This window comes from Brassica oleracea, chromosome C4 (genome assembly GCF_000695525.1).
Source record: "Brassica oleracea var. oleracea cultivar TO1000 chromosome C4, BOL, whole genome shotgun sequence".
NCBI classification, from domain to species: domain Eukaryota; kingdom Viridiplantae; phylum Streptophyta; class Magnoliopsida; order Brassicales; family Brassicaceae; genus Brassica; species Brassica oleracea.
The window spans coordinates 326,036-351,908 of NC_027751.1; the positions used below are offsets into that span (position 1 = coordinate 326,036).

General features: G+C 37.7%; 4 protein-coding genes and 1 pseudogene across 6 annotated transcripts; 2 read left to right on the forward strand and 3 right to left on the reverse strand.

Moving 5' to 3' along the window:
- The first annotated feature begins 5,531 nt into the window (after positions 1-5,531).
- On the forward strand, positions 5,532-9,830 carry LOC106340803 (histidine kinase CKI1). The gene is made up of 6 exons (XM_013779641.1): positions 5,532-5,589; positions 6,161-6,391; positions 6,494-7,078; positions 7,152-7,518; positions 7,657-9,479; positions 9,563-9,830. The coding sequence occupies exons 1-6, from the start codon at positions 5,533-5,535 to the stop codon at positions 9,800-9,802; spliced, it is 3,303 nt and encodes a 1,100-aa protein (XP_013635095.1). The 5' UTR covers position 5,532; the 3' UTR covers positions 9,803-9,830.
- A 188-nt stretch (positions 9,831-10,018) lies between these two features.
- On the reverse strand, positions 10,019-11,538 carry LOC106342696 (ribosomal RNA small subunit methyltransferase). Its single transcript, XM_013781699.1, has 2 exons — positions 11,125-11,538; positions 10,019-10,898 (listed from the first exon to the last, which is right to left on the reverse strand). The coding sequence occupies exons 1-2, from the start codon at positions 11,428-11,430 to the stop codon at positions 10,164-10,166; spliced, it is 1,041 nt and encodes a 346-aa protein (XP_013637153.1). The 5' UTR covers positions 11,431-11,538; the 3' UTR covers positions 10,019-10,163.
- Positions 11,539-12,076: 538 nt separating this feature from the next.
- LOC106342697 (calvin cycle protein CP12-1, chloroplastic-like) lies at positions 12,077-12,644 on the reverse strand. The gene has a single exon (XM_013781700.1). The coding sequence runs from the start codon at positions 12,601-12,603 to the stop codon at positions 12,223-12,225; it is 381 nt and encodes a 126-aa protein (XP_013637154.1). The 5' UTR covers positions 12,604-12,644; the 3' UTR covers positions 12,077-12,222.
- A 298-nt stretch (positions 12,645-12,942) lies between these two features.
- On the forward strand, positions 12,943-17,312 carry LOC106342099 (probable glutamyl endopeptidase, chloroplastic). 3 transcript variants are annotated; one of them, XM_013780929.1, is made up of 11 exons: positions 12,943-13,241; positions 13,539-14,520; positions 14,606-14,734; positions 14,836-15,135; positions 15,237-15,695; positions 15,807-15,872; positions 16,050-16,110; positions 16,210-16,359; positions 16,460-16,597; positions 16,690-16,973; positions 17,084-17,312. In XM_013780929.1, coding segments are annotated over exons 1-11 (2,817 nt in total). In that variant the 5' UTR covers positions 12,943-12,994; the 3' UTR covers positions 17,085-17,312. The 3 variants fall into 3 exon arrangements, with proteins under 3 accessions (XP_013636383.1, XP_013636384.1, XP_013636382.1); XM_013780930.1 differs by having other exon boundaries at positions 13,551-14,520; XM_013780928.1 differs by lacking the exon at positions 17,084-17,312 and having other exon boundaries at positions 16,690-16,977.
- Positions 17,313-18,114: 802 nt separating this feature from the next.
- On the reverse strand, positions 18,115-22,878 carry LOC106337788 (annotated as a pseudogene).
- Positions 22,879-25,873: the final 2,995 nt, after the last annotated feature.

The window sequence follows — 25,873 nt, forward strand, 5'->3', positions numbered from 1 at the left end:
CATTCATTGCATGGTTCCAAACGACTCATATACGTAACTTTTTTCAAACCGGCGTACAGTTCATTATCTATTATTATATATAATTTGGGTGCTGCAAACGGAATCATATCCCAAGACATGGGTTTTTGATAGAACAAAATAAGTGTCCGAATGAATACTATTTTAAACCAAACATAGTTTAAATATCATAATCGCAAATGCAAACGCCATTATTTTGTAATTTACTACTACTAAAAAACAAATGATGTTTACGTTGGGCAACCAAGAATCTAGTTACGCCCAAATTCACACAATTTAGACCTCTTTGTATTTCGAGTTTTTTTAAAAGTTATTTTCCTACTCTTTTTTTCCTTATATCTGCTCGAACTGAACTAATTATCAAAAAAAAAAGAGTCAGAGAGACCTCTGAGGAAAGGCACGTGTTCTCGGATTAGGTTTCACGTGGAAATGAGTTATCCCATGTGCCATTCCACAAAAAAGCCCTGTTTTTTTCACAATCTAGTATTATTAAATTTTCGATTTCTTCTTTTCTCTCTGTTATTAAAGCTTTTTTGATCTATACGTTAAGCTATATATGCTTTGTTTTATTCGTTTATTTTGAAATAAATAGTTGCTTATGAAAACGAGGTTGTTTAGATTTGATTTACAATATTATAAAAAATACATTCTGACATTGACGTTGAAGGATTCTATTAAAACGAAGACCAAGCTTCTGAAACAATCACATATCATTCTAACAATTAGTTATTTAATTTGTTTTGACATCATTACTTAAAGTTTTGGTTTCTTTACTTAGAGAGTAGAATATATCATTACATAGAGATAGTTTCAAGAAAGGAAAAAAATAGTAGAAGAAGGCATCAAAAAAGGGTCCGGCACCAGCTTGGCAATGCTTTGCTAAAAAGTTGTAAATAATGCAATAAGAACTCAACGGAAATAAATAAAAATAAATATGTAAAGAAAATAGATCGGAATATCGAAAATGATATATTTTGTAGTTATGGAGACAAGAATCGATCCAAAGGTGTACTCTGGACTTGAAAGCAAAGATTAAAAAGCGAATGACAATAATTGGGAAAACATGTGAACAAAAGTGTATACACAGATTTTGATGATATAGTTTCATGGGTTTTTCTCTCATCACAGGACAGAATCTTATCTTAATAGTAGCAGCCGCTAATATGCACTGTGTTTGGCGGTTACGATTAGCGTTCAGGAATTAGACTTTGAAATGTGTTTTATTGAGAGTGGGACACTTAAAGCATAAGGATCATACAACAATGGAGACTCACATGTATATCACATAAGTGGATGGTCCTCATTGCGCTCTACGTAGGACATAGATTTGTTTAGTATGTCAAAACATATTTCACATGGTACACTCATACATTAGCCCCACTTTGTTGTGTCTAGATAAAGATTGGGACTAAATTTTTTTTTTTGAGAAAGATTGGGACTAAATATATTTAGCTCGAATATGGCCTCTTAGATGCAAAGTGGCTGTGTAAGCAGATTGTGGATACAATTTACTCTGTAACTAAACCTTCATTTTCAGTAATGACATTTACAATTTGGCAAAAAAAAAAGGATCAGCCTTGGTGTCAGGGTCGGACGTACACTCATATTTCTTTGATGTAGTGGTGTTTGTAAATTCTCCTCATAACACGTAGGCGCGAGTTCAATTTTCCCTCCATCTGTTTTTTTGTTTGTTTTTTGATAATCACAATAATTAAAAGATTTGATCGTAGATTGTGATCACCTTTTCAAACAACTTTGATTTCCTTATATGTCTACGTATATTATAATAATTGAAGAAGTATAGAAACTACCTAAATTAAATAGCAGTTAATTATTTTCTTACCCTTAGCAGTTAACGTTTTTTCTCTTAACTTTTCAACATTTTTGTTTCTTCTCTGCCGATTGATTATCATGATAAAAATATTTCATCTGTTAATCTTGTTTTTCTGGAATATGCGCCTCTCCCAAACTCCATGTAAGTTTTCCTCTCCTTTATTTCTCTGTTTTTTGTAAGTTTTTATATTTTTCTTTAGAAATTTCTAAAAAAATTGCAAACTGATAGATGTTATAAAAATTGTTTGAATTTCAGAAATAAATTTTAAAATTCTTAATAAAGTAAAATCAGTCTAAGTTTTACTTGCAAAAACAAATTGCAAACTTGACAAAACCTTGTAAATGGATAGTATTAACAAAATTTAATCAAAAGCCGAGCCATACAAAGTAAAAAATAATTAAAAATAGTTAAAATTAAGGGCATTATTTTAAGAGCACTTTACACGCCGTATAAATCCGGACTGAAACTACTTGGCCTAAATGAAATTCCAAACAGTAAAATAGTTGGCTTAAAATAGTTGGCTTGTGTAAAATAAATTCTAAACCCGATTAAATTTGACCTATAATACTATTTATCTTCGAGGTAAATATTCTATTAACTCTAATTTCACACATTGACGTCATTATCACTGTTTTTGAGTTTGATCGGCTTATATGTGTGTACACACACATATATATATATACATATATATATATATATATATATGTATATATATATATATATATAATATGTTTAAAGATAAAATATGATTAATTTAATAAATATTTTATCATTTTAATTTCAGTTTTGAGAACATTCTCATCGTCTTAGTTATGCTATTTCATTATTCTTATGCTTAATTATCTTTATTTCATATAGTATATCAATATAATCTATCTTATCAAACATTTTAAAAATACTGAATAATTTTAATATGTTTAATAATAATTCTAAGACATCATAATTTTATATTTTTAAATAGATAAAATAAATAGAAATGGAAACAACTTTTTCTTTTGTATACAGAAATAAATTTTATTGATATTCTATCATCTTGTTTGTCTTTAGTAATTGATAAATTATCTGTCTTATTTAAACTTTTAAAAAGATCTTTAATTTTAGATTAATTTTTAATATTATCATTTATGACTAATTCAAATTGAATGACTAATAATGATTTTAAATACGGCTTTTACTTCAAGGCTCTTACTTTCAATTAATTTATAAATGTTAGTATAATTATTCTAGAAAAAGTGAATTAATTTAATAAATATTGAATTTTTTCATTTTAGTTTAGGTTTTGAAAAAATCTCATCCTATTAGTTATACCGTTTCATTATTTTTCAATTTAATTATCTTTATTTCATATAATATATCAATACAATCAATTTTATCAAACATTTTTTAAAAATTGAATAATTATTAATATGTTTAATAATATTTTTAAAACATCATAATTGCTATGTAATTTATTTCTATTTTAAAATATTTATAAATAAATAAAAATGGATACCAATTTTTTTTATTTTGTACTGACATAAATTTTATTGATACTATATCATCTTGTTTGTCTTTAATAATTAATATATATTCGTTCTTATTCAAACTTTTCTAAAAGATCATAAATTTAGACTAAATTTTGATATTAGAATTTATAACCTGTCCAAAATAAAAGACTAATAATAGTCTATAAGTAATTTTATTGGACACATATTGATTTTTACAAATTATATTTTTAATATAAAATATTTTATGCACCATAAATTATGATAAATTAAACTAAGAACATGATAACTATAAATAATTAACTTTAAATGTTTTAGAATTATTTTATAAAAATGATTTATATTATTCTTATTCCAAAACTTTGTTATTTACTTTATATTTAGAATTTTTAACGTTAAAACCATTTAACTAAGTTTGTTTTGGGTAAAAACCCCTAAACTAAGTATTTAATGAAAAAACCCCCAAACTAACGTTGTTTAATGAATTAAACCCTAGCAAGTCATAATTACCATTACTACCGGTAAATATTTAGTTTAAGAGTTTCTACACTAAGTAAACATAGTTGAGGGGTTTTACCATTAAAAATTTAAAAAACCAAAAAAATTCAAAATTTTATAATATTATTTAAAAATTAGTAACTTTTTTTACAACATAAGCGAGAACTAAGTAACTGGACCGCGCAAATCAGAAAGCCAAACCGAAAGTATTGAATCGACATATAATATAGCTGAAGGAGAACTTCTCGCACCACGTGCAAGCTTGTACGTCATAGTATTTTATGCTCTTGGAATATGTCTGATCCGGAAGTTAGAGAAGAAAGTCTTACTGCGTCTGAATTCTTTATATAATTTTTATTATATTTTCTCAGTTTTTACATTTTTAATTTATACATATATAATGTTGATGTTATAAACACATCAAACTCATATATTTACAAAAAAAAAATTAAATGCTAATTTTGAGAATTTAAGTTACTAATTCTTAGATAATATTATAAAATTTTGATTTTTATTTTTAATGGTAAAACCCCTCAACTATGTTTTCTTAAAGTAGAAATTCATAAACCAAAGATTTACCGTAGTAATGGTAATTATGACCTGCTAGGGTTTAATTCATTAAATAAAATTAGTTTGGGGGTTTTTCGTTAAATACTTAGTTTGAAAGTTTTTACCCAAAACAAACTTAGTTAAGGGGTTTTAACGTTAAAACTCCTTATATTTACTAGATGTGATGTCAAACCTAAAAGAAAATTTTCGGCTTCCATAAATCAAAGTCAGCCTCCTTGATTTTACTACATATATATATGTTCATCATAACACTGTAACACATACATGTATAAACAATTGCATATGCATCAAACTCTATACATAAGGATATCATAAAGAATGTCAGCACTTTTATCTTCTATTAGCAATTCACTCAATGTCACATTGCAGTTTCACAAAGGTTATATTGTTTTATTAGCCACAAAGATACCCATTTTTGTGTTTTCTAAGGTTTAAATCAATGATTTTTGTGTGAAATGATTTACATGTATTTTAATTGCATGAGATATATTGTTAAAACTTAAATCCTAGTGGCTAATGCCTGAGATTGCTTTCTCAAATCAGATATGCTTTTATATATTATTATGATTTGTTTGTGCTAACCCTTCCTTTTCTCCCTTTGCAATAGATACCATATATTCATACATGTTCGTGATATTGTGTTATCGTACTTGAATTTCATAAGATTTTAATTTATTTGGTGGAGATCTACATAATCTACAGTATTTTATATTTCTTTGTTGTCAAATATGGTAATCGACAGATACTTTTTGAAAAAAATATCAAGGATCAAACTGTTTAAGAGTTTAATCCAATAATCCATTACAGAAGAAAAGATCAAGTGAAAATCCTCTTTTTAGATACAAAGATTAGTAGCTACTAGAAGGAGACACTGAAAGAGATTAGCAGTTTTCTAGGGTTTTTAGAACTGAGTACTTTAACGTCTTTGTAACACGGTTAAGAGTGGTACTTTATTGGCAATAATACTTAATGAGAAAGTTATATATTGTTTTTGCCAAAATTTTGTAAGAAAATATATATAGAAAAGGATCTTGAGAATCAAAGTAACGAAAAGATAAAGAGATACACTTATTAATTAGTTTGATTTTTCTTGTTTTTGTTTTGTGGATCTTCAAATCTACAGAAGTGATGGTGAAAGTTACAAAGTTTGTTTCTTCTCGTCCATTAGTCAGCCTCATCCTCCTGGTAATTTTTCTGCATCTTCAAATTATTTTTATCATAAAATTTTGGTTACTTAGTAGTGTTTTGAGTTCATACGATTATTTTTCTTTTTCTTTTTGGTTCTTAATCTTTGATTAGCAAAAATGATAATCTATGTTTTGCTTTTGCCGTGCTTTTAGGGTTTTCACGAATTAATATGTTGTTGATTGTTTCGTTTGTTATTTTTTTAGCGTCTTTAGGGTTTTAGGATTTACTTTTTTCTTTTGTTCTCAGTGAGCGTTTATCAGACATGGTTTATAACTCTGATTTCTTCAACTTTGTTTGCTTTCATCCTTCATTGTTTGACAGACTTTTAATGTGTTTTACAAGCCGAACTCAATAATGATATATATATAAAACTGAGCGTGTTGATGATATCAAAGAAGTTTTTGATTGTATATTATCCATTCCGCACAGAAATATCATATATAAACATTATATAAGAACTGCATGTTAACCTATAAAAATTATCTAAATGTTGTATTGTTATGTGTATGCATATATCATATATATTTTGTGAATAAAGGTTGTTCACTAACAAAAAAACAAATTCTAGGTTGTTTTCGGAACCATACCCATCATGATATGGTGCATAGCAACGAAGAACATAAGAAACAACGTCGATTCACTCACTGAAGATATTCGGTCAGGTCTAGTTTCTGAAATCGAAAACATCGGAAGATTCATTTATCCAAAGACGAACTCATCTACAATCAGTTTAGCAAGAGTGGTAGACTCTTTCATCACCAACAACAACAATATACATTTCACGGAGATTCAAACACAGGTTGTTCATTTTGGTTACTACTGTTTATAACCATATAGTTATTACATATAAACTTCATTAATATACATAACTGTTAATTGTTGTTGATATTGTATTTTTCAGATCGCACCAGTGTTGTTTCATGCTTACTCAACGATCCCTGAAGTCTCACAAGTGTCGTACATTAGTACAGACGGTCTCTTGTTTTCTTACATCACGGGAATAAACACAAGCTTCGCGGTTTTTGCCAATTCAAGTGGTGGAGACTACACTTGGTACACTCAAACCATTGATCAGAAAACCGGTCTTCTCAACGGCGATGCAACGAGATCTCAGCCGTTAGATGTGACTAATACAGATTGGTTCCATGCAGCACAGAGAGATCACATTACCTCCTTTGTGGGAACTGGTCTGGGAGGAGAAGATAACGAGAGACTGTTTCAGACAGTGGTTAGCTTGGACAGCAAGAAAGGAGTTGTTTCGTTAGGGTTTCCGGTTAAATCTCTTACCAGTGACTTGAACCGTTTGAATCTTCGTGGTGGAGAGCTTTACATGTGGACTAAGGACGGAACAGTACTTGTTTATGAAAGTTCACTCAATGTTTCTTCCTTCATCCCCAGAGATTGCAGTTCCGGTTGGGTGAAGGAGACCAAAGGATCGAAATTCGAAGCTTACTGCTCAGTTCTTGAAGTGTCTGGCGTCCCTCTGGTAAATGTTTATATCATCTTCTGTGAGTGATTAATTCATCACTTCTAATGTTCTTTTTTCTTCTTTAAATCAGAGTTACACACTCATGTCTCACAACAAAGGAATAGGAACAAGCATCAGTAATGCGGCTATGTATATGCTTATTTTCATGGCTATTTATGCCTTCTTCTGGCCTCTAGGGTTTGTTGTGTGCATGGTGAGAGCAGCAAGAAGGGAGATGGATCTACGTTCATCGCTGATAAACCAAATGGAAGCAACACAACAAGCTGAGAGGAAGAGCATGAACAAGAGTCAAGCCTTTGCACAAGCTAGCCATGACATTAGAGGTTCCTTGGCCGGGATCACCGGTCTGATTGATCTCTGCCGTCAAGAAGTTAAACCTGGCTCTGACGTTGACGCTAGTCTTCAGCAAATGAATGTATGCACCAAGGATCTCGTTGGTAAGTCTCTTGAATCTTGTGCGCATGGCCGGATCTGAAATTTTGGAGGATATAAAATATTTTTTTCGTAATTTTAGAGATTAAAAATCTTTAAAAAATTTTGGAGGCCGAGGCTAATGTTTCATGTTGTTGAAACAGGTCTGCTTAACTCAGTCTTGGACATGAGCAAAATCGAAAGCGGGAAGATGCTTCTAGAGGAAGAAGAGTTCAACCTAGCAAAGCTTCTCGAAGACGTGGTAGACTTCTTCCACCCTATGGCCATGAAGAAAAAGGTTGACGTGGTTTTGGATCTTCACGACGGCTCAATCTTGAAATCCTCCAACGTGAGAGGAGACAGCGGCAAGCTCAAGCAAATCCTGAACAATCTCGTGAGCAATGCGGTCAAGTTCACAGTGGACGGGCACATTTCGATCCGAGCTTGGGCCCAGAAGCCAGGGCCCAAGAGCTCCGTTGTCTTGGCATCAGAACCCAAAGGAAGCGTATCAATGTTTTCAAAGCTCATGTTGTGCATGAGCAAAGACCAGTCTTCATCATCAGCCTATGAGAATGAGATATCTAACTCGATAAGAAACAACGCGAACACTATGGAGTTTGTGTTTGAGGTGGACGATACGGGGAAAGGGATACCTGTGGAGATGCGTAAGTCTGTGTTTGAGAACTACGTTCAGGTGAGAGAAACAGCTCGAGGACAGCAAGGCACTGGACTAGGTTTAGGGATTGTGCAGTCTCTGGTGAGGTTAATGGGAGGAGAGATAAGAATCACTGAGAAGGCGATGGGAGAGAAGGGAACTTGTTTCCAGTTCAATGTTTTGTTGACAACCTCAGAGACTGACGTGAACGCGAGAGAGGAGGACATTGAATCAGTAGCAGGAGGAGATTACGTGGCATCCACGCCAAACCTCGGCTTGACGATAAACACTTCTTCGGGAGGTAGTATGAACATACGTCACCACCTGAGTCCTAGGTTCAACAACTGTCTCAGCTCCAGTCCAAAGCAAGAAGCTTCACGAGTGGTTCTCCTTTTAAAAGACGAAGAACGGAGCAGAGTCACGGAGAAGAGCATAAAGATACTTGGGATCAAAGTCACTGTGGTTGAAAAATGGGAGAATCTGAGTAACGCCTTGGAGAGACTCTTTGGGTTTTCGCCACAGAGCTCCATGGAGTCTAGTTTGAGAAACGAGTTATCAAGCACGAGCTCGAGGGAGTTGCCTTTGATCGGAACGGATGGTGTTGATTCAAGAAGTCAAATTCCTCGAAGGAGAAGCGCCAGCTTCTCAGCGTTCGTTCTTCTGATGATTGATGCAAACGCTGGACCGTTTCCTGAGATGAGTGATATTGTTGAGCAGTTTCGTAGAGGCTTGCACCATGGCATAGTCTGTAAAGTTGTTTGGCTTAACGAGCCTACCGGCCGTGGAAGTGAGAGAGGGGACGTTTGTTGTCTGAAGCCTTTGCACGGATCTCGTCTTAACCGAGTGCTGAAGATGTTGCCTGAGCTTGGAGGAATCGTTCCAAGAGAGTCGCTGCTGAGGCATACTCTTGTTGCGACATCACCAAAGGGTACTACGAGTTGTGAGATCCAAGAGGTAGAAGAAGAAGAAGAACAGAGCTTAAGGTTTAACAAAAAAATAGGCAAGACAATAATGGGACCAACAGCTTCAGAGAGGGAGACTTGGGCCAAGTCAGTACGTACTGTTCCAAAGCCTGTTGGGAACTCGGAGGACGAGCGAGTAACATCCAATGCGAGCTGTGATGAACTCTTGAAAGGAAAAAGAGTTATGGTTGTTGATGACAATCGAATAACATCTTCTGTTGCAACAAGAAAGCTGAAGAAGATGGGAGTGTCAGAGGTCAGACAATGCGACAACGGGAACGAAGCTGTGAGATTAGTTAGTGAATGGCTTACACAACAAGGTTCAGTAGTAGATGTGCTTCCGTTTGACTACATATTCATGGACTGCCAGGTAATCTAATTCATAAGCCTTTCATATATAAAATTGGTTCACTGCCATGTAAAATAAATGAATATCTTTGTTTGTGTGCACAGATGCCAGTGATGGATGGATATGAAACAACCAGAGAGATTAGGAAAGTGGAGAGAAACTATGGTGTGCATATACCAATTATAGCTGTATCTGGTCATAGACCTGGCTCAACGGAAGCAAAAGATACCATAAAAGCTGGAATGGACGCCTTCTTAGAGAAAGACATGAATCAGGACCAACTTGGGAAGATCATCAGAGAAATCGAAAGCAAGAGGACTGTCCATGCAACAACTGTTCAGTAGATTTTATAACTAGATAGGCTGACATGTTGTGTTACTTCTAATACCATTTTTTTTTTTGGTTTTCAATTCCCATGCATACAGAAAGGTTAAACAATATAGTAATATATGACAATATCATATCGGTTTCTGAAGAATAATGAAAGATCATACAGCAGTAGACAGCTTTATATTTTTGCATGTTAGCGTTCAAAAGATGTAGAATATTAAGATTTGGTCTAATAACTTAATCAATTTTTCTCATTTCTTTGTAAACTCAAAGCAAGACTCCATAGTAGTCAATAACTCAAAAAACTATCAAGGACAAAGAGACAGGGTACACTTTCTCCTTTGACGAAGAAACAATAAGAAGGGACAAAAACTTTTATGAGAAGTGAATACCAGACTTGTTGAATAAGGAAAGAAGATACAAAAACTCTTGTTGTGATAGCTTTGAAGACCTCTTCTCCTCGAACCCACCTTCCTTCAACACATTCATCACTTTCTCCTTAAACTCTCCTCCTCCTCCTCCTTGTCCTTCCTCCATCTCCATATCCTCATCATCATCCTCCATCTCGTTGTCATCATCTTCCAAACCCATGCTCTGGTCACCAACATCCATAACAGCAGCTTCTCCAGTAGAGCCATTCAACGAAGCTAGCACCGCCTGAAGAGTCTTGAAGTTCTTCTCCAGCATCGAAACAACAGACTTCTGCCTGAAAATCGCTCCCAGAGTCTTGTTCTTCCTGATAAAACAGACCCTCAAGAACCCGTCCCACTCCTTCTTGTTCACCTGAGGCTGCGGCTTCCTCGGCTCGATCCTAACGACAGAAGAATCCACCTTCGGAGGCGGTCGGAAGTTGTTTTTCCCCACTTTGAGGAGGTGGGAGACTCTAGCATACAGCTGAGTGTTGACTGAGAGACGGCAGTAGAGGTTGTCTCCAGGCTGGGCAACGAGTCTCATCGCGAACTCTCTCTGGTACATGATCACAGCGCACCTGAAGCTCGTCGGGTGGAAGAGAAGCTTGAACGTAAGAGGAGATGATATCTGATAAGGAATGTTAGCCACACATATGTCGAACCGTGGAAGCTCCGTCTTCAACACATCACCTTGGATCACCTTATTACACAACAACAAAGACAGACAAAATTAACTCAAGCATCTCATTGTAATAAACAGACAAGCGCCAATAATGTAAAAGATGATATTATTCAATCTCGTTAGTTACAGAATGAGTCATTTACAACTACAAGGTATATAAAGTAAGATACTAAACCGGACTAAACCAGACTTAAATTACATGTACAGTATAACCAATCTAAACCGGCTAATATGTTTGTGTTACCTTCAAGCGGTTAGAATAGGGAGTGCCTTGGAAACGGCGCTGAAGCTCGAGAACCATACGAGAATCGAGTTCGACGGCGATGACCTCTTTACCAGCTTCTAGAAGCTTCTTAGTCAAGTTACCAGTACCTGGACCGATCTCGAGGATCACGTCGGTGCTCTTGATCCCTGCTTTCTGGACGATTGAGTCGACGAGGAGAGGGTTCTTGAGGATATGCTGTCCTTTCGATTTGTGGAAGGAGATTCCTCCTTGGTAATTGTTTGATGGTGCCTTTGGCTTCTCCTTCCTTATCTTCCCTCCCGCCATTGTTAGCTCGATTTTTTTCTCACAGCTTTTTAACGCCGCCTTGGTTCAGACAGAGAAGAGACTAGGGTTTTGTCTTAATTTGAGCCCGCGTTTCTATTTTAACAGCTTTTCTTATAAGTGTTCACATTTTATTTTATTACTTTATTCGTCCGTTATTTTCATTTGTTTATACATTGAGCCCATTACTTCTTTATTTTTTTGTTAGGGGTTATGACTTATATATGCCGATTGATACTATAAGAAAGCCCAATATATTCCTGCATCCCGCAAGTGTTAATACATTAGCATTAGCATAGATCAATGGTCGATCCAAAAAAAGAGAAAAAAACATAGATCAATGGAAAATATTAAAAATTGCATTTTTTTTCTTACACAGTCAAACATTTCAAGTTTTGGCTCACGGCCATCACTTGATCTCCAGATTTTGTATCGCTAAATGCAATAATATAATACGATTTGTTTTGGTACAATGCAACAATCTATTCAAGTTGCATGGAGATCTCTCTCGAGTCTTCAAGAGCCAACATGAATTGATTATAGAATATAATGTCCAAGACAAAAATTGATGAACCATATATTCCAACTTAACACATGAATAATCATTCTATAGTCTTTAAATCTCTTGTATGTTCTATAAATCTCTCAATAAACTTATAAATCTCTTGATATGTATATTCATACCATCTTCAATATCACATTACAAGTACCAAACAACGGAGAAACACGACGACAATAACAAGAAAGAAAGATCAAACCGACAGTACCTAAATTTTCAGACATCAAAAACATGTTTCAGTTATCATAAGTACGGCACTCATCAGTCTCAGGATTATCACTGCAGTACTCTTCCAAAGGATCCGATCCACCAGCCTTCTTCTTGTCCCTTGCATGACTCGCCGCTGCACTCAGCTCCTCCACCTCGTCCCACGCTGCCACACACTCTCCGCTCACCGGATCGTCCGCGCAAGTCTCCTTCGCCTCCTGAATACTCTTCTCCACCTTAACCGATATGATCTCTCCTTCCGATGTCGCCTTAACCGACATAACCATCCGTTTCACCGAACTGAATTTCCACGGGTAGTTCAAACGGACCGGAGCGGACAGACGCGCCGCCGTTCGAACGAACGCTCGTGGAGTCGCGACGTTGAGACCGGTTGCAGCTATGCTTGTCATCGTTGGAGGATTATGATGGAGGAGAGATCTAACTTTGATGCAAAGAGAAGAAGATAAATACTTTGTTGCTGTTCAACTCTGTGAACACCATCCTCTTATCTCCTAACAACCAAGCATATTACGCCGCGTGTATTTAGATATGTTTACAAAAAATATTCCACTGAAGTGAGCCATAGTCTAGAAAAAAGAATAATTAGATGGGCCATTGGTAAGGCCCACATTAGCAAGTGACGCTCACTTAGATAGGATGAACTCGACCGTATCTGAAAACGCCTTGCCGATATTTTCCTGATATTTCGTGTTTAATTATTGGATCTTTATAACAACAACCGTCGAATAAAATAAGGGAATATCGCACTTTAAAAAAAGCTTAAAAAGTCAGAATAGAAAGATGATTCGCTTTCACAGAGTTTGTTTTCATCGTGCGTCTCTCTCGCCTCTCTGCCATTTATCTCCGCCGTCTGCTTCTCCCAAGCTTTCCACGCTCCGTTGCGCAAGAGGTCGACGATTCATGACTTCACGTTCAGCTTCTAGGCTTAGCTGCCTCGCACCTGTATCTCCCGGAGGTGGAGAAGACGGTGGTGGTAGCAGCTCTAATGTCTCAGCCTCAGTCTCCGCCACAGCAACTGAAGACGATGGTAATTACTCAATCTCCGCCGATTTTGTTCGATTCAATCGATCGATGTGTAAAATTTGGAAATGAAATTTTTATTGTATAGTTGTTACTGTAATCGAACTCGTATCTTGTGTAGTCAGAGAGATATATAGAATTTGGAAATGAAATATTAATTTGGATTTTTTTTTGTATTTAGTTTGTTAGTTGTTACTAAAATCGAACTCTCATCTGTAGATGATTGCGTCTTATGTGATATTGTGTAGTCAGAGAGAGATATGTATTTACATAAGTTTGTTTGTTTGAACTTTGAACTATGTAGAATTGGCTTTAGGCACTGGTTATCGCCTTCCTCCACCAGAGATCAGAGACATAGTCGATGCCCCACCCGTCCCCGCACTCTCATTTTCACCACACAGGGATAAGATCTTGTTTCTCAAGCGAAGAGCTCTCCCTCCGTTAGCAGATTTAGCTAGACCAGAGGAGAAGCTTGCCGGTGTTCGAATCGATGGATACTGCAACACCCGAAGCAGGATGTCTTTCTATACTGGCTTAGGCATCCACCAGCTGTTGCCTGATGGTACGTTGAGTCCTGAGAAGGAAATCACTGGCATTCCAGACGGTGGTAAGATTAACTATGTCACGTGGTCTAACGATGGTAAGCATATGGCTTTCAGTATCCGGATCGATGAGGATGGGAATAGTAGTAAGCCTATTGTATGGGTTGCTGATGTTGAGACTGGAGAAGCTAGACCGTTGTTCAAGTCGGAAGATATTTATCTGAATACGATTTTCGAGAGTTTTGTTTGGATTGATGATTCCACTTTGTTGGTGAGCACAATCCCTTCTTCTCGTGGAGAGCCACCAAAGAAGCCTTTGGTCCCGCCTGGTCCCAAAACTCTGTCGAACGAGAAGAGTGATGTTGTCCAAGTGAGAACATTCCAGGATTTGCTTAAGGATGAATATGATGCTGATTTGTTCGACTATTATGCCACATCGCAACTGGTACTTGCTTCTTTGGACGGTACAGCGAAGGAAGTTGGGCCGCCTGCAGTATACACGTCGTTGGACCCTTCGACAGACCATAAGTACTTGTTGGTTTCTTCACTTCACAGGCCATATTCCTTCATTGTACCTTGTGGTAGATTTCCTAAGAAGGTGGAAGTCTGGACAGCTGATGGTAAGTTTGTGAGACAGCTATGTGACTTGCCCCTAGCAGAAGATATCCCCATTGCCTCTAACAGTGTGCGCAAAGGAATGCGTTCAATAAATTGGCGAGCAGACAAGCCGTCAACACTCTACTGGTATATATTTTGAGATCCAAAGTGATTCACATGTGGTTCATGTGCTTTAATAATAATTCATGTACAACTCCTTTGAGATATGTAGGGCTGAGACACAAGACGGAGGTGATGCCAAAGTGGAAGTTTCACCGCGTGATATAGTTTATATGCAGTCTGCGGAACCACTGGCAGGAGAAGAACCAGAAGTTTTGCACAAGCTTGATCTTCGCTATGGGTAAACACTAAAACCGCAGCAGACATTGTAGATTATAAATGCCATCTCTAACTTCATGGAGGTCTTCTGTGTACTAACATTGATCCGATTTATTTGTGCAGAGGAATTTCTTGGTGTGATGATACATTAGCTCTGGTTTATGAATCATGGTATAAAACACGACGGACAAGGACTTGGGTTATCTCTCCTGGATCTAACGATGTCAGTCCACGCATCTTGTTTGATAGATCATCGGAAGATGTGTACTCGGACCCTGGCTCAACCATGCTCAGGAGAACCGCTGCAGGAGCGTATGTTATAGCAAAGATAAAGAAGGAAAACGATGAAAGCACTTATGTCTTACTGAACGGAAGGGGGGCTACTCCACAAGGGAATGTACCCTTCCTTGACTTGTTTGACATGTAAGCCTTGGCTTGTTTGACTTAAAAAGGGATTCTCTTTCTCTGCGTTTTCTCTAATGTGGTTAACAATCTGTGGTATGTTTTGTACAAAATTTATCTAGAAACACAGGCAACAAAGAGCGGATCTGGGAGAGTGACAAGGAAAAATATTATGAAAGGGTTGTGGCTTTGATGTCTGATCAGAAAGAAGGGGATTTGAGAATGGAGGAGCTGAAGATTCTGACATCAAAGGAGTCTAAAACTGAGAACACCCAATATTTCCTCCAACTTTGGCCTGACAGGAAAGTGCAACAGATTACAAACTTTCCTCATCCTTATCCTCAGCTGGCTTCGTTACAGAAAGAGATGATCAGGTATCAACGAAAAGACGGGGTTCAACTTACTGCAACACTATACCTACCACCTGGCTATGATCCATCAAAAGACGGTCCTCTACCTTGTCTGTTTTGGTCATATCCCGGTGAATTCAAGAGCAAAGATGCTGCTAGTCAAGTCCGTGGCTCTCCAAATGAATTTGCAGGCATTGGTTCAACTTCTGCCCTTCTTTGGCTTGCTAGAAGGTATCAATCATTCTCCAATTCTTTGCTGTTTAAGTCTCCTGGAGTCTATTTTGTTGAGCTACTTTATCTACTGTTAGCTTTATACCATATGGGTTCTTTTGCATTATGCAGGTTCGCTATATTATCCGGACCTACTATTCCTATAATTGGTGAAGGTGATGAAGAGGCTAATGATAGGTACTTTGACATTTACTTTCGACAAGCTGGTGGCTAAACCATGGAAACTTTTATTGGCAAAGCGTCCTGCAAGCATGAGCAGATTAAATCTGAGATGAAAGCCACTTAATTTTAGATCTGAGATGCGCTTGAGTTTGACTTGGTTTACAGGTTCTAATGTAAACACACCATGTGTAGGTATGTAGAGCAATTGGTTGCAAGTGCCGAGGCTGCTGTAGATGAAGTCGTCAGGCGTGGAGTAAGCATCACTTGATCTAGATTTCATCATCTTACGATTGTATCATAAGTCCTCAAAAGTGTTGAAGTTTAGTATTTTCCTGGTCGTCCATTTTTCAAGGTGGCTCATCCAAGCAAAATTGCTGTTGGGGGACACTCGTATGGAGCTTTTATGACTGCAAATCTCCTTGCTCATGCTCCTCAGCTTTTCTCCTGCGGAATAGCTCGATCTGGGGCTTACAATAGAACACTCACACCATTTGGTTTCCAGGTGCCACAATAGCCATTGTCTCTCTCGTCTCATTCTCTGCTTTCGGATCGATATTTACTCATCTCTGGTTAACCTTGTAACTATGCCTGAAAAATTTCAGAACGAGGACCGAACACTGTGGGAAGCTACTAACGTCTATGTCGAGATGAGCCCATTCATGTCTGCTGATAAAATCAAGAAGCCAATCTTGCTCATCCATGGTGAAGAAGACAATAACCCAGGAACTCTAACAATGCAGGTTATAATTAACTTCAATAGAAACCCACACCAATTTTTTTCTGCATTGGTTCTCTCTTAACTATATTCATTTCATATACTTTGTTATAACAGTCGGACAGATTCTTCAACGCACTGAAAGGACACGGCGCTCTTTGCCGCCTTGTTATTCTTCCTCACGAGAGCCATGGGTACTCAGCACGGGAAAGCATTATGCACGTTCTTTGGGAAACTGACCGCTGGCTTCAAAAATACTGTGTTCCAAACACATCAGATGCAGACTCAAGTCCAGACCAGTCCAAAGAAAGATCAGATTCTGCAGACAGAGTAGGGACTGCCACAGGAGGTGGTAATCCCGAGTTTGAAGATCACTCCAAGCTTAGGAGATCACTTCTCTGGTAAAATAAAAATGTCTCACTGTTCACAAACAGAAGATAAAACCATAAGAGTTCTCACGTTTGATTAGCTTATTCAAGTTTGTTGAATTTTCTTGTTACGCTTTTTTCAGAGTCTCTGTGCCCGGTATGCTTTGGTTTCCAAAGGCAGATACAGCATTCTAATGCACTTGCGGAAACAGTGGAACACATCAGTGGCAAATGCTACCCACAACTTTTTTTATATTTGTTTCGTAAAACATTCTGATTCATATAACAAAGGCCTACGAAAGTGTGTTGAAACACACTCTGTCGAGTGACTTAATGTTTCTATGAATAAAGTTTCAACAATATTTAACCTTCTTTTAATGTTTCAAAGATCACATACAAAAAAAAAAGGTGAGAATGTCTGAGGAATCAACATGGCATTTGTCTCTGTTTATGATCAAAACCTCTATGGCAAGAATTCCAATCGGTCAAGCATGAATTACAATTCCAAATTGTTTACAATCACATATTACGATATAGTTCATGCAACATATAGTTTGGAAGTGACTTCTCCATGCAAGATTTCATATATGCTGAAATTAAGCAGCATGTGGTCACGGATGCAAGGTGCAAGGAACATCTGCAAGGTAATAACTGGGACGATACAAACTTACACTTGTGGTAAATGCTCCAACACAATCAAAAGCGGCTAACTTACGTAATACTAACCACTTCACTCTCTTGCTTTTTGGTCTTTAGGGTTTTCGCTCAAAACAGGCAAATCTGTTTTTTTTTAATTTAAATATTTCCAATCTAGGTGGACCGGATTCAAATATTTATGAGTTTTGCGGGGTTTGAGCCAAACCAACCTAGTTGGCATCCCTAAAAATAAATCCTTGAAATATTATCTTAGCAAGAAGCAATTATTATATAAAGATACTCCAAGTAAACTCAGTTGAAATTAAACAATAAATCAAGCTTAAGACAACAATAATAATAGTTGGTTGCAGAGTTTACAAGACAGACGAAACTCAGAAAGTGCAGTGATCTTTAAGACCTGCCTCGCGAGATCAAACGCTCCGCTGTGCTTATAGATCAAATGTAGATTGTGAGCAGCCTCTTTGCGTAGGTCACAGCTAACAGGTTTACGCTCTTCCGCAACGTTTGGGAGTTTGGGCATCGGATACTCTTTCTCGTAGATCGCTAAAACCTTGTCGTAGTAAGAAGCCGCATGAGTCACAAGACCTACGTGGTGATACGCCCGAGCAACGTTACACAACGCCTCTTGACTGTTGCTGCAGATTCTTATATTGTTGTATAGAAACGCAAAGCCTTTCAAGTAACTAAAATAACCGCCAGGCATATATTGTAACCAACGATAAGGTTGAAACACAAAAGTCTTGTGGAAGGTAAAACTGTGTGCACATAGATAGATACCTCAGATTCACTACACATATCTTCGCTATGAGCTTCAATAGCAGACCGTACTCTGATTCTTTTTGTTTCATTTAGTGTTGCCCTGATTTTGCGCCTCTCTTTGGGTCCGCCTCTCAACCTGGCTCAACCTATGATGCACCGGGACGGATACGGGGACAGAAACGGGGACGGAAGCGGGGACGGGAAACGAGAAAATTTAAAAATTATGGGTACGGGTACGGCAAATATATACTAGTAAAAAATATAAAATATTTATAAAAAAAATAAATTTATATAGTGAATCTAACATAATTAGATATAATTTACTATTATATGTCTATTTTGCCAACTAAAATTAGAAGCAAGATAACAGTGACAGTTTGATAACACTGACAGTTAAAAAACAATTGCACAAGCATTAAGTCCCGTGAAAACTAGTCTTACTCATAGCTATGTTCTCTAACAGTTCCCAAGCCGTATCAGTGCTGTCCCCGTGAAGTACCCGTCCCCCAAACGTTTCCGGTACCGGTACGGCACCTAAATAGACGTCCCCGTGCTACATAGGGCTCAACATGTTTCCGAACAAAGATTACTAATAATGTGCAGACAGAAACGGCAAGCAAGGCTTAAAGACTATGCTGGATATAGTTTTTTTTTTTTTTAATACTCACTCGGAAGCATGAGTATCTCTAGGACTATTTCTTTGAAGCTCCGATCGTTTTCTTTTTCCCTTGACCTAAACGTTTTCGTGAGGCCGAATGCAAGAACAGTGTAAGACGCCAGCAAACAAAAATATTTCTATCAAACTACTTTCTGCTAATGCTGAATGAAAGAACCCTAACGAAATACTGGATGTTCAGATGGTTCAAAAGTACGTTTTTCTTCAAGAAGCAGTAACTATTTTATGTTGTCAATTTCGTTAGTATGTTTATTATATGAAACTTGGATACAGAGCTATTACCGTTCGCCGCAAAACCCACTTAAGAACCAACTGCAATGCTGTATTGGCAAATTCCTCAAGCATCCCTTCCGAATGATAGATCTGACAAAGATGCATCCTGATCTTTCTTTTCTTCCACCATGCCTTCTGTTTAGACGTGTCAAGATCTACGCTTAGAGAAAAGAACCATCGTAAGCAATCTTATGACAACATAGTTGGATGCGTATCGCATAAATAACATTTTGGAAGAAAAAAAAAAACAGGGTGTGAATTCGACACTGGAAAGATAACACAAACCATTGTACAAAGTTTGACATCAAATCTGTCAAAAGTGATATTTAATAAGATACTAAATCATTGTACAAAGTTTGCTAAACTATTCACTCGCTTGTAGACAATACAGCCAGAGCAGATAATGATTTTTTTCTTTGCTGACCTGGATTTTCCGGAGGAGAAAGCGCACTGATATAGCTTCATCTCGTTTGCCATCTTCCAGGAGAAGTGAAGCCAGAGTTATGCGAGCATCAATTGGATCACTGAGTTCATTCAAAGCTGAGGAAATTTTCAGTTAGCAACAAATAGAAGAAAAAAAAATTAACGAGAAACTGAAATACAATAATAAGATTTTTAATTTGCAACACACGGAAAATCATAAAAGATTTGAGTTTGGAGACCTTCACAAAACATTCCATGTAATTAACTATGAACAGAACATAGTGAAAGAGGGGACTATACATATGCATTTAAAAGATATTTCATTCCAGAAAATACATATGCACAACAACTAAATAAATTAAGAAAGTACCTCTGTAATAGAAAACGATGGCCTGTTCTCGTTTTTCCAACGACATATAACAGCGAGCAGCTTTCACAAGCAAATAGCCATTCTACAAGGAAAACCACAACTAGTTACCAAAGTGACGAAGCAAAAGTTGTAAGAAAAGAAACAATCGAGTGTACAACTGCCTAATACTTACATTCAGAGTGTCATTGATTGCTAGCAAATAGTATTTGAGAGCAGAATGAAAATTCTCGATGTTTGTTAGCTCATCAGCCAAATCGATGATGAGCTTTGGATGTTCAGATACAGCCTCCCGTGGCAGAATATTTAAAACAATCTGCAGATACGGCAAGCAACATCATTCACAAGAGAAGATACATCAACTTTTTGAAAAGAGAAAACAACGCAAAGTAATAAGAAGACCAACGGAAAACAATTGTAGTATTATACTTAACGAGGCCACATTCTCTTTTAATAGATTTATATGAAATCTAATTTGTTTCAGAATCTTGTTATCCATCTATTAAATAATTAGAAGAGGGTATAGCTTTAAAGCAATCATTGGGATAAAAAAATTAGCAGGTTTATAATGTAAGATACACAAACCTCTGCTTGCTCCATTTCTTCAAGGCGAACATGGCAGATGGCTTGTCTGATTTTTAAGCTGGAAGGCAGTTCCTTTCCTAGATTGTAAATTTGGCGCACATCATGAATATACTTAAGAGCTCTATCATACGCATTAATTTGCATCAAAACATCAGCCAGTAGATCCAAGATATCGGGCCCCACTTCAGATGGATGAGATTTTATATGATCCTCTAACATGTTTGCTGCTCGTTCACCCTTGCCGGATTTTAGAAAATACTGAGAAACCCAAGAAGAAAAAGAATAGGTTGGCATAACCATTTGTCTTTTTCTGGGTAGAGAAACTAAATCACACAGATTAAATTTCAACTCATTCAGCATCTATACCTCTGTCCCCCTCTTGAGTGGCTCAATTATATCAGGATGCCGACGAAATATTTTCTCATAGGTTTCAGCAGCTTCTTTATATTTCCCAGCACTTAGGCAGAGGTCTGCATATTCATATTTCAGATCAATGTCCTCAGGATCTGCTTGTACTGCTTTGGACACATAATCGCTTGCTAACACCATGTTCCCTTGTTCCCTGAAATCAATTAATTTTTCTTAGCTTTTCACAGCCAAATCAAATTTTAAACAGAAAATTAAACAGATTCCCTTCCTGCTTCCCGGGTTTTCGTTCTACTCTTTTTTTTTCATATGAACATTAAATTCTTGCTACTTGATTACTAGCAAGCTCTACAATCTCTGATAAGGTCTTACTGTAAACAACTAGATAGCCATAATTGACAAGCATATTGTAGTAACATAGTTTTTTTTTCCGTGTTTGGCATTTCTACTGTACAAGATGAAGACTTGGCATTGATTCATGAACAAGGAGAACTTACTTGGCCCTGTCGTAAAGCAACTTCCAAACATGTGATTTTTTTTTTTTTTTTTTTTTTTTTTTTTTTTTTTTTTTTTTTTTTTTTTTGATTAACCAGGTGTTGACCTTGCGGCCCCCCACCTAGGCCCGGCGCCAGCCTTTGCCTGTACCTTTTTACGGGCCCTGGGCACGCCTCCCCCTCCCCGCGAGTCGAACAGCCGACCTCCCCTCCCGGAGGTAGTACCACTGGACTACGAAGTCCTGGGTAAAACAAACATGTGATTTTGGACCTTTTATATATGCAGCAGCCTTCAATGCGTCAGTAGACAATGCCTCGGTCTTACCAAGGTTGTCAGGTACAAGTGCTAGGTAATAATAAGCTTGACCGAAGGCTGGTGCTTCGTTAATAATGTCAAATAAAATAGGAAAAGCCTGGAGGAAAGTAAAACAGCATTGATCAGGATCGATCCATAAATATAACACACACACTCTATTTAGGAAAAAGCAGCAGTAAATGTAATAGTCAAAACGATATATAGTGGTAGATGAAAATCAGTTTGCTTATTCAGGAAATTATGAAATGTGTTCCTGAAGAAAAAGGCACGATAAAATAAACATTTCATCTGGATTACCTCACTGTCTTTATTATCTGCGTGAAGAAAAATAGCCTCAGTCATCCTCTTCTGAATCTCAGGTGAAATTTGTTTCTTTGACCCCTGTCGTCTACCCCTTTTTTTATTCTGCACAAGTATATACACTGTGATTTTTTTTTTTAAAGTAAGCATGCAGAGTTGCCAGGTTAATATGAATAGGACTGTCTAATCATATAATTTCGTGGAGTGTAGCACACGAGAATGAACAAGCGAAGCAGGAGGGATTCCAGTGAGGTTCAAGAACAAACATGCAGTTCAAGTACTTTTAATGCTAAATAATAGACAAAAGTCAAAGTTCTTGCTGCATTAGACGGACTGAAGACACAATGTAATACAAGTTAACTCGTGAAATATAAGAAAGAAGCTGTCCTATGAAAACGCACCATCCTTCTCCTTCGTCGGCGGCCAGTAAAGACGAGTTCCTTAGCATCATACTTGCCTCTCTTCTCTGAACCATCACGTTGAGAATCAAAAAGTGCTTTGCGTTTCTTCTCAGCCAGAGCTTCATATTCAAGGCGTTCGAATGTGGTCGGAATTACACTTACAGCTTCATCAGACTCATCTCCCTCGTCGTCGTCGTCGTCCTCATCATCATCATAGTTATCATCACTACCATCTACTTCCATATTGCTTGGACCCCCTTCTGATACAGACAACGAGTTTTCCTCATCTTCTCCCACCAGACCCTTTCCCTTATCTTCCATAAGGATAAACAAACCAAAAACAAGTCTCTTTTGGATTTTACTTCTCTCAAGCGAGAGGAGTTGAGACGGGGTTGCGTAGCTTCACTATGTTAAGAGGAAGGGGGAAGGTATTCTCGAACGGAATAGTCGATTACACAGAAACGTCTTCAAATCTTCAGACCAAATTCTCACAACACTGGATTCTATGATCAGAAACTCAAACCCTAGCGCTTCCTCTGAGATGCTCAACTCAACTTCTGGTTCAGCCTTGATGCAGCGTATCATACATATTTGGTGGGCTTTTAACGTATATTGGACTTTACTCGTTTTTCCAGTAAATAATTGTTTAGATTTGATTCTTATAGATAAATATAAATCTGTGTAAATTAGGAAGAAGAGATACGCTACCGTTCTCTTTCGTTTAGTATAAATAGGACATTCTAGGTTTTTGTATAAACAACCTTGTTATTGAATTATATTTGCAATTGCAATCAGAGCTTTATAGCACTTAGAGGAGTACTCTAAGCAAATAACGATTTTATAGCAAATAACGATTTTATAGTGTTTTTTTTTTTGAAACACATATTTCGATTGATAAAGAAATTAGTTGGGAGCAGTTAAGACATCACCAACAACCAAAGGTTCAGGAGCTTTCAAAGCATCCTTTGCCAAGCAGTCCGCTAACATATTTTTCTCTCTAGGAATCCAAGAGAAAACAACAAACTCAAACACAGAAGCATATGAGAGAATATCAGAAACCAAACTATAGAGTTCAGTTGTGGATGATTCAGGCTTTACTGCCTTGATAAGCAGAGCAGAGTCAGACTCGAAAGCGACCTTCTTCAGCCCCAAGCTTGCGCAGGTACGGACAGCTTCCCGTAGGGCTAATCCTTCCGCCGATAAGGACGAGACAACGCATTTGGTAGTCTTCATGAAAGAGCGATTTCCGGTTGTCGAGAGGATGATCCATCCCAAGCCCGCTTTGTTTGAAACAGAGGCCCATGCTGCATCTGAGCGAATTACCACCGTGTCCCGAGGGTTCAGCGCAGGAAGAATTGGGCGTTTCAGGCCAACAGTACTTTCCTTCTTCACTTCAGTACTCCATTCTCGTGCTAGGACAATAGCCGTTGTCAAGGTGTCCTCCGGCGAAGCAGAGTGGCCCTCGAAGACAAATTTGTTCCGAGCTTTCCAAAGAGACCATAAGATCCAAGGAACCAGTGTGCTCGAAGTGATACCTGCAGGGGGAAGACATTTAAGGGCGCAGAGGCCATCCCAGCTGTTCATTAAATCTATTATTCCACTAACATCCATATCAGTCATGAGAGGAGCTAAACTCCAGACTCGTTGCGCGAAGGGACATTGGAATAGGAGATGAATAATAGATTCCGAGCAGCCGCATCGTTTACAAGCGGGGTCAGCAGGAACGTGTCTGTCTAAGAGCCTTTCTCCCACCGGGATAGCTCCCTTGAGAAGCCTCCATGAGAAAAGTTTAATCTTTGGGGCACAAGTCAGATTCCAGACACTTCTTTTCCACTGAAAACCGAGGTTGTTTTGTGCTATTTCTCCGTTTTCCTCTTGATTGACCGCCATATAATACCCCGATTTTGTAGAGTAAGTTCCCGACCTTGTTCCTAGCCACACTTGCTTATCTGGAGCCCCCGTCAGGCTTGGATTGATGCTTAGTATTTTCTCCTCGTAGGCTGGAAGTAAGAGCTTGATTTTAGGTACATCCCATTCTCCCGTCCCAGCGTTTATGAGGTCCGCGACAGTAAGATCTTGGTGTGCTTCATTTGGCGGTCCCATTGGTCTCTGTTGACAAGTAAGGCTCAGCCAGGGGTCGTTCCATATGCTGATGGAGTCTCCATTGCCCACAATCCATCCTAGGTTCTTAAGTAAGAGGTCTCTGCCCTTGAGGATTCCCCGCCACCCATGCGACATAGTTGAAGTTTCCTCGGCTTGTAGGATGTTGGAGTCTTGACAGTACTTTCCAAAAAGTACTCTTCCTAGGAGACAGTTGGGGTTTTGGAGAAGCCTCCACCCAATCTTTGCTAGCAGTGCAATGTTGAAGTTCTGGAACTCTCGCATCCCTAGTCCGCCAATAGCTTTCGGTTTTGCTATACTGTCCCAAGCCACCCAAGCCATCTTTCTCTCATTTTCATTTTGATCCCACCAGTAGCGTGTAACTGCAGACTGGAGGCGTTTACACAGCGAGACAGGCATTAAGAAGGTGATTACGCGTTTAAGCACACACCAATTAACCTAATGTGCCAACAATACCACAATCGAATGGTATGTCATTGTAGCATTTTAGGATCGAATCCACAGAGAACTATAGACTTATAACACCAAGAATACACAAACCTTCCTAATCTAAGCAAACAAGAAGATAGATGATTTGTAACAAACTAATATCCTAGAAATATAAACAAGTGAATCCATGGGCTAAGGGAATTGACTTCAAGTAACTAAGATCCAATCTAGGTGACAAGCTTTCAATCAAAGTAATCTCTTAAGTCTAAACACAATTTTAGACAAGTCCTATGTCTAGGTAAATGCCCATTTGCTTAGAAATCATTAAACATCAAATGTCTTTGGCTTAATTCAATCAAGCAATCTTTAAGTTCAAGTTTAATAACTATCTAGCAATTTTAACATCAAGTGTCCTTGGCTAATCTCACTAGAGCTTAGTTGAGTTGATTCAAACACTTCATCTAATCATGTCTGATGAGAAGTGTTTAGAAATCAGGTTTAGAGTGATCAAGACGGCGCCAATTTGATAATAGGTTTTTCTGCCTATTGCAAATGTTGTAGTATAGTGGGGTGAATGTCGAACCAGTCCTAGTGATGTGAATCAGTGAGAATACAAGTCATTTCTTAAGCTAAGCAGATTCAATAGTGGTGAGTGTGTGACAACTAACAATAGCAAACAGAGCAATACAACAAGGTTTTAATCAATTTAAACAAGTGAATCCATGGGCTAAGGGAATTGACTTCAAGTAACTAAGATCCAATCTAG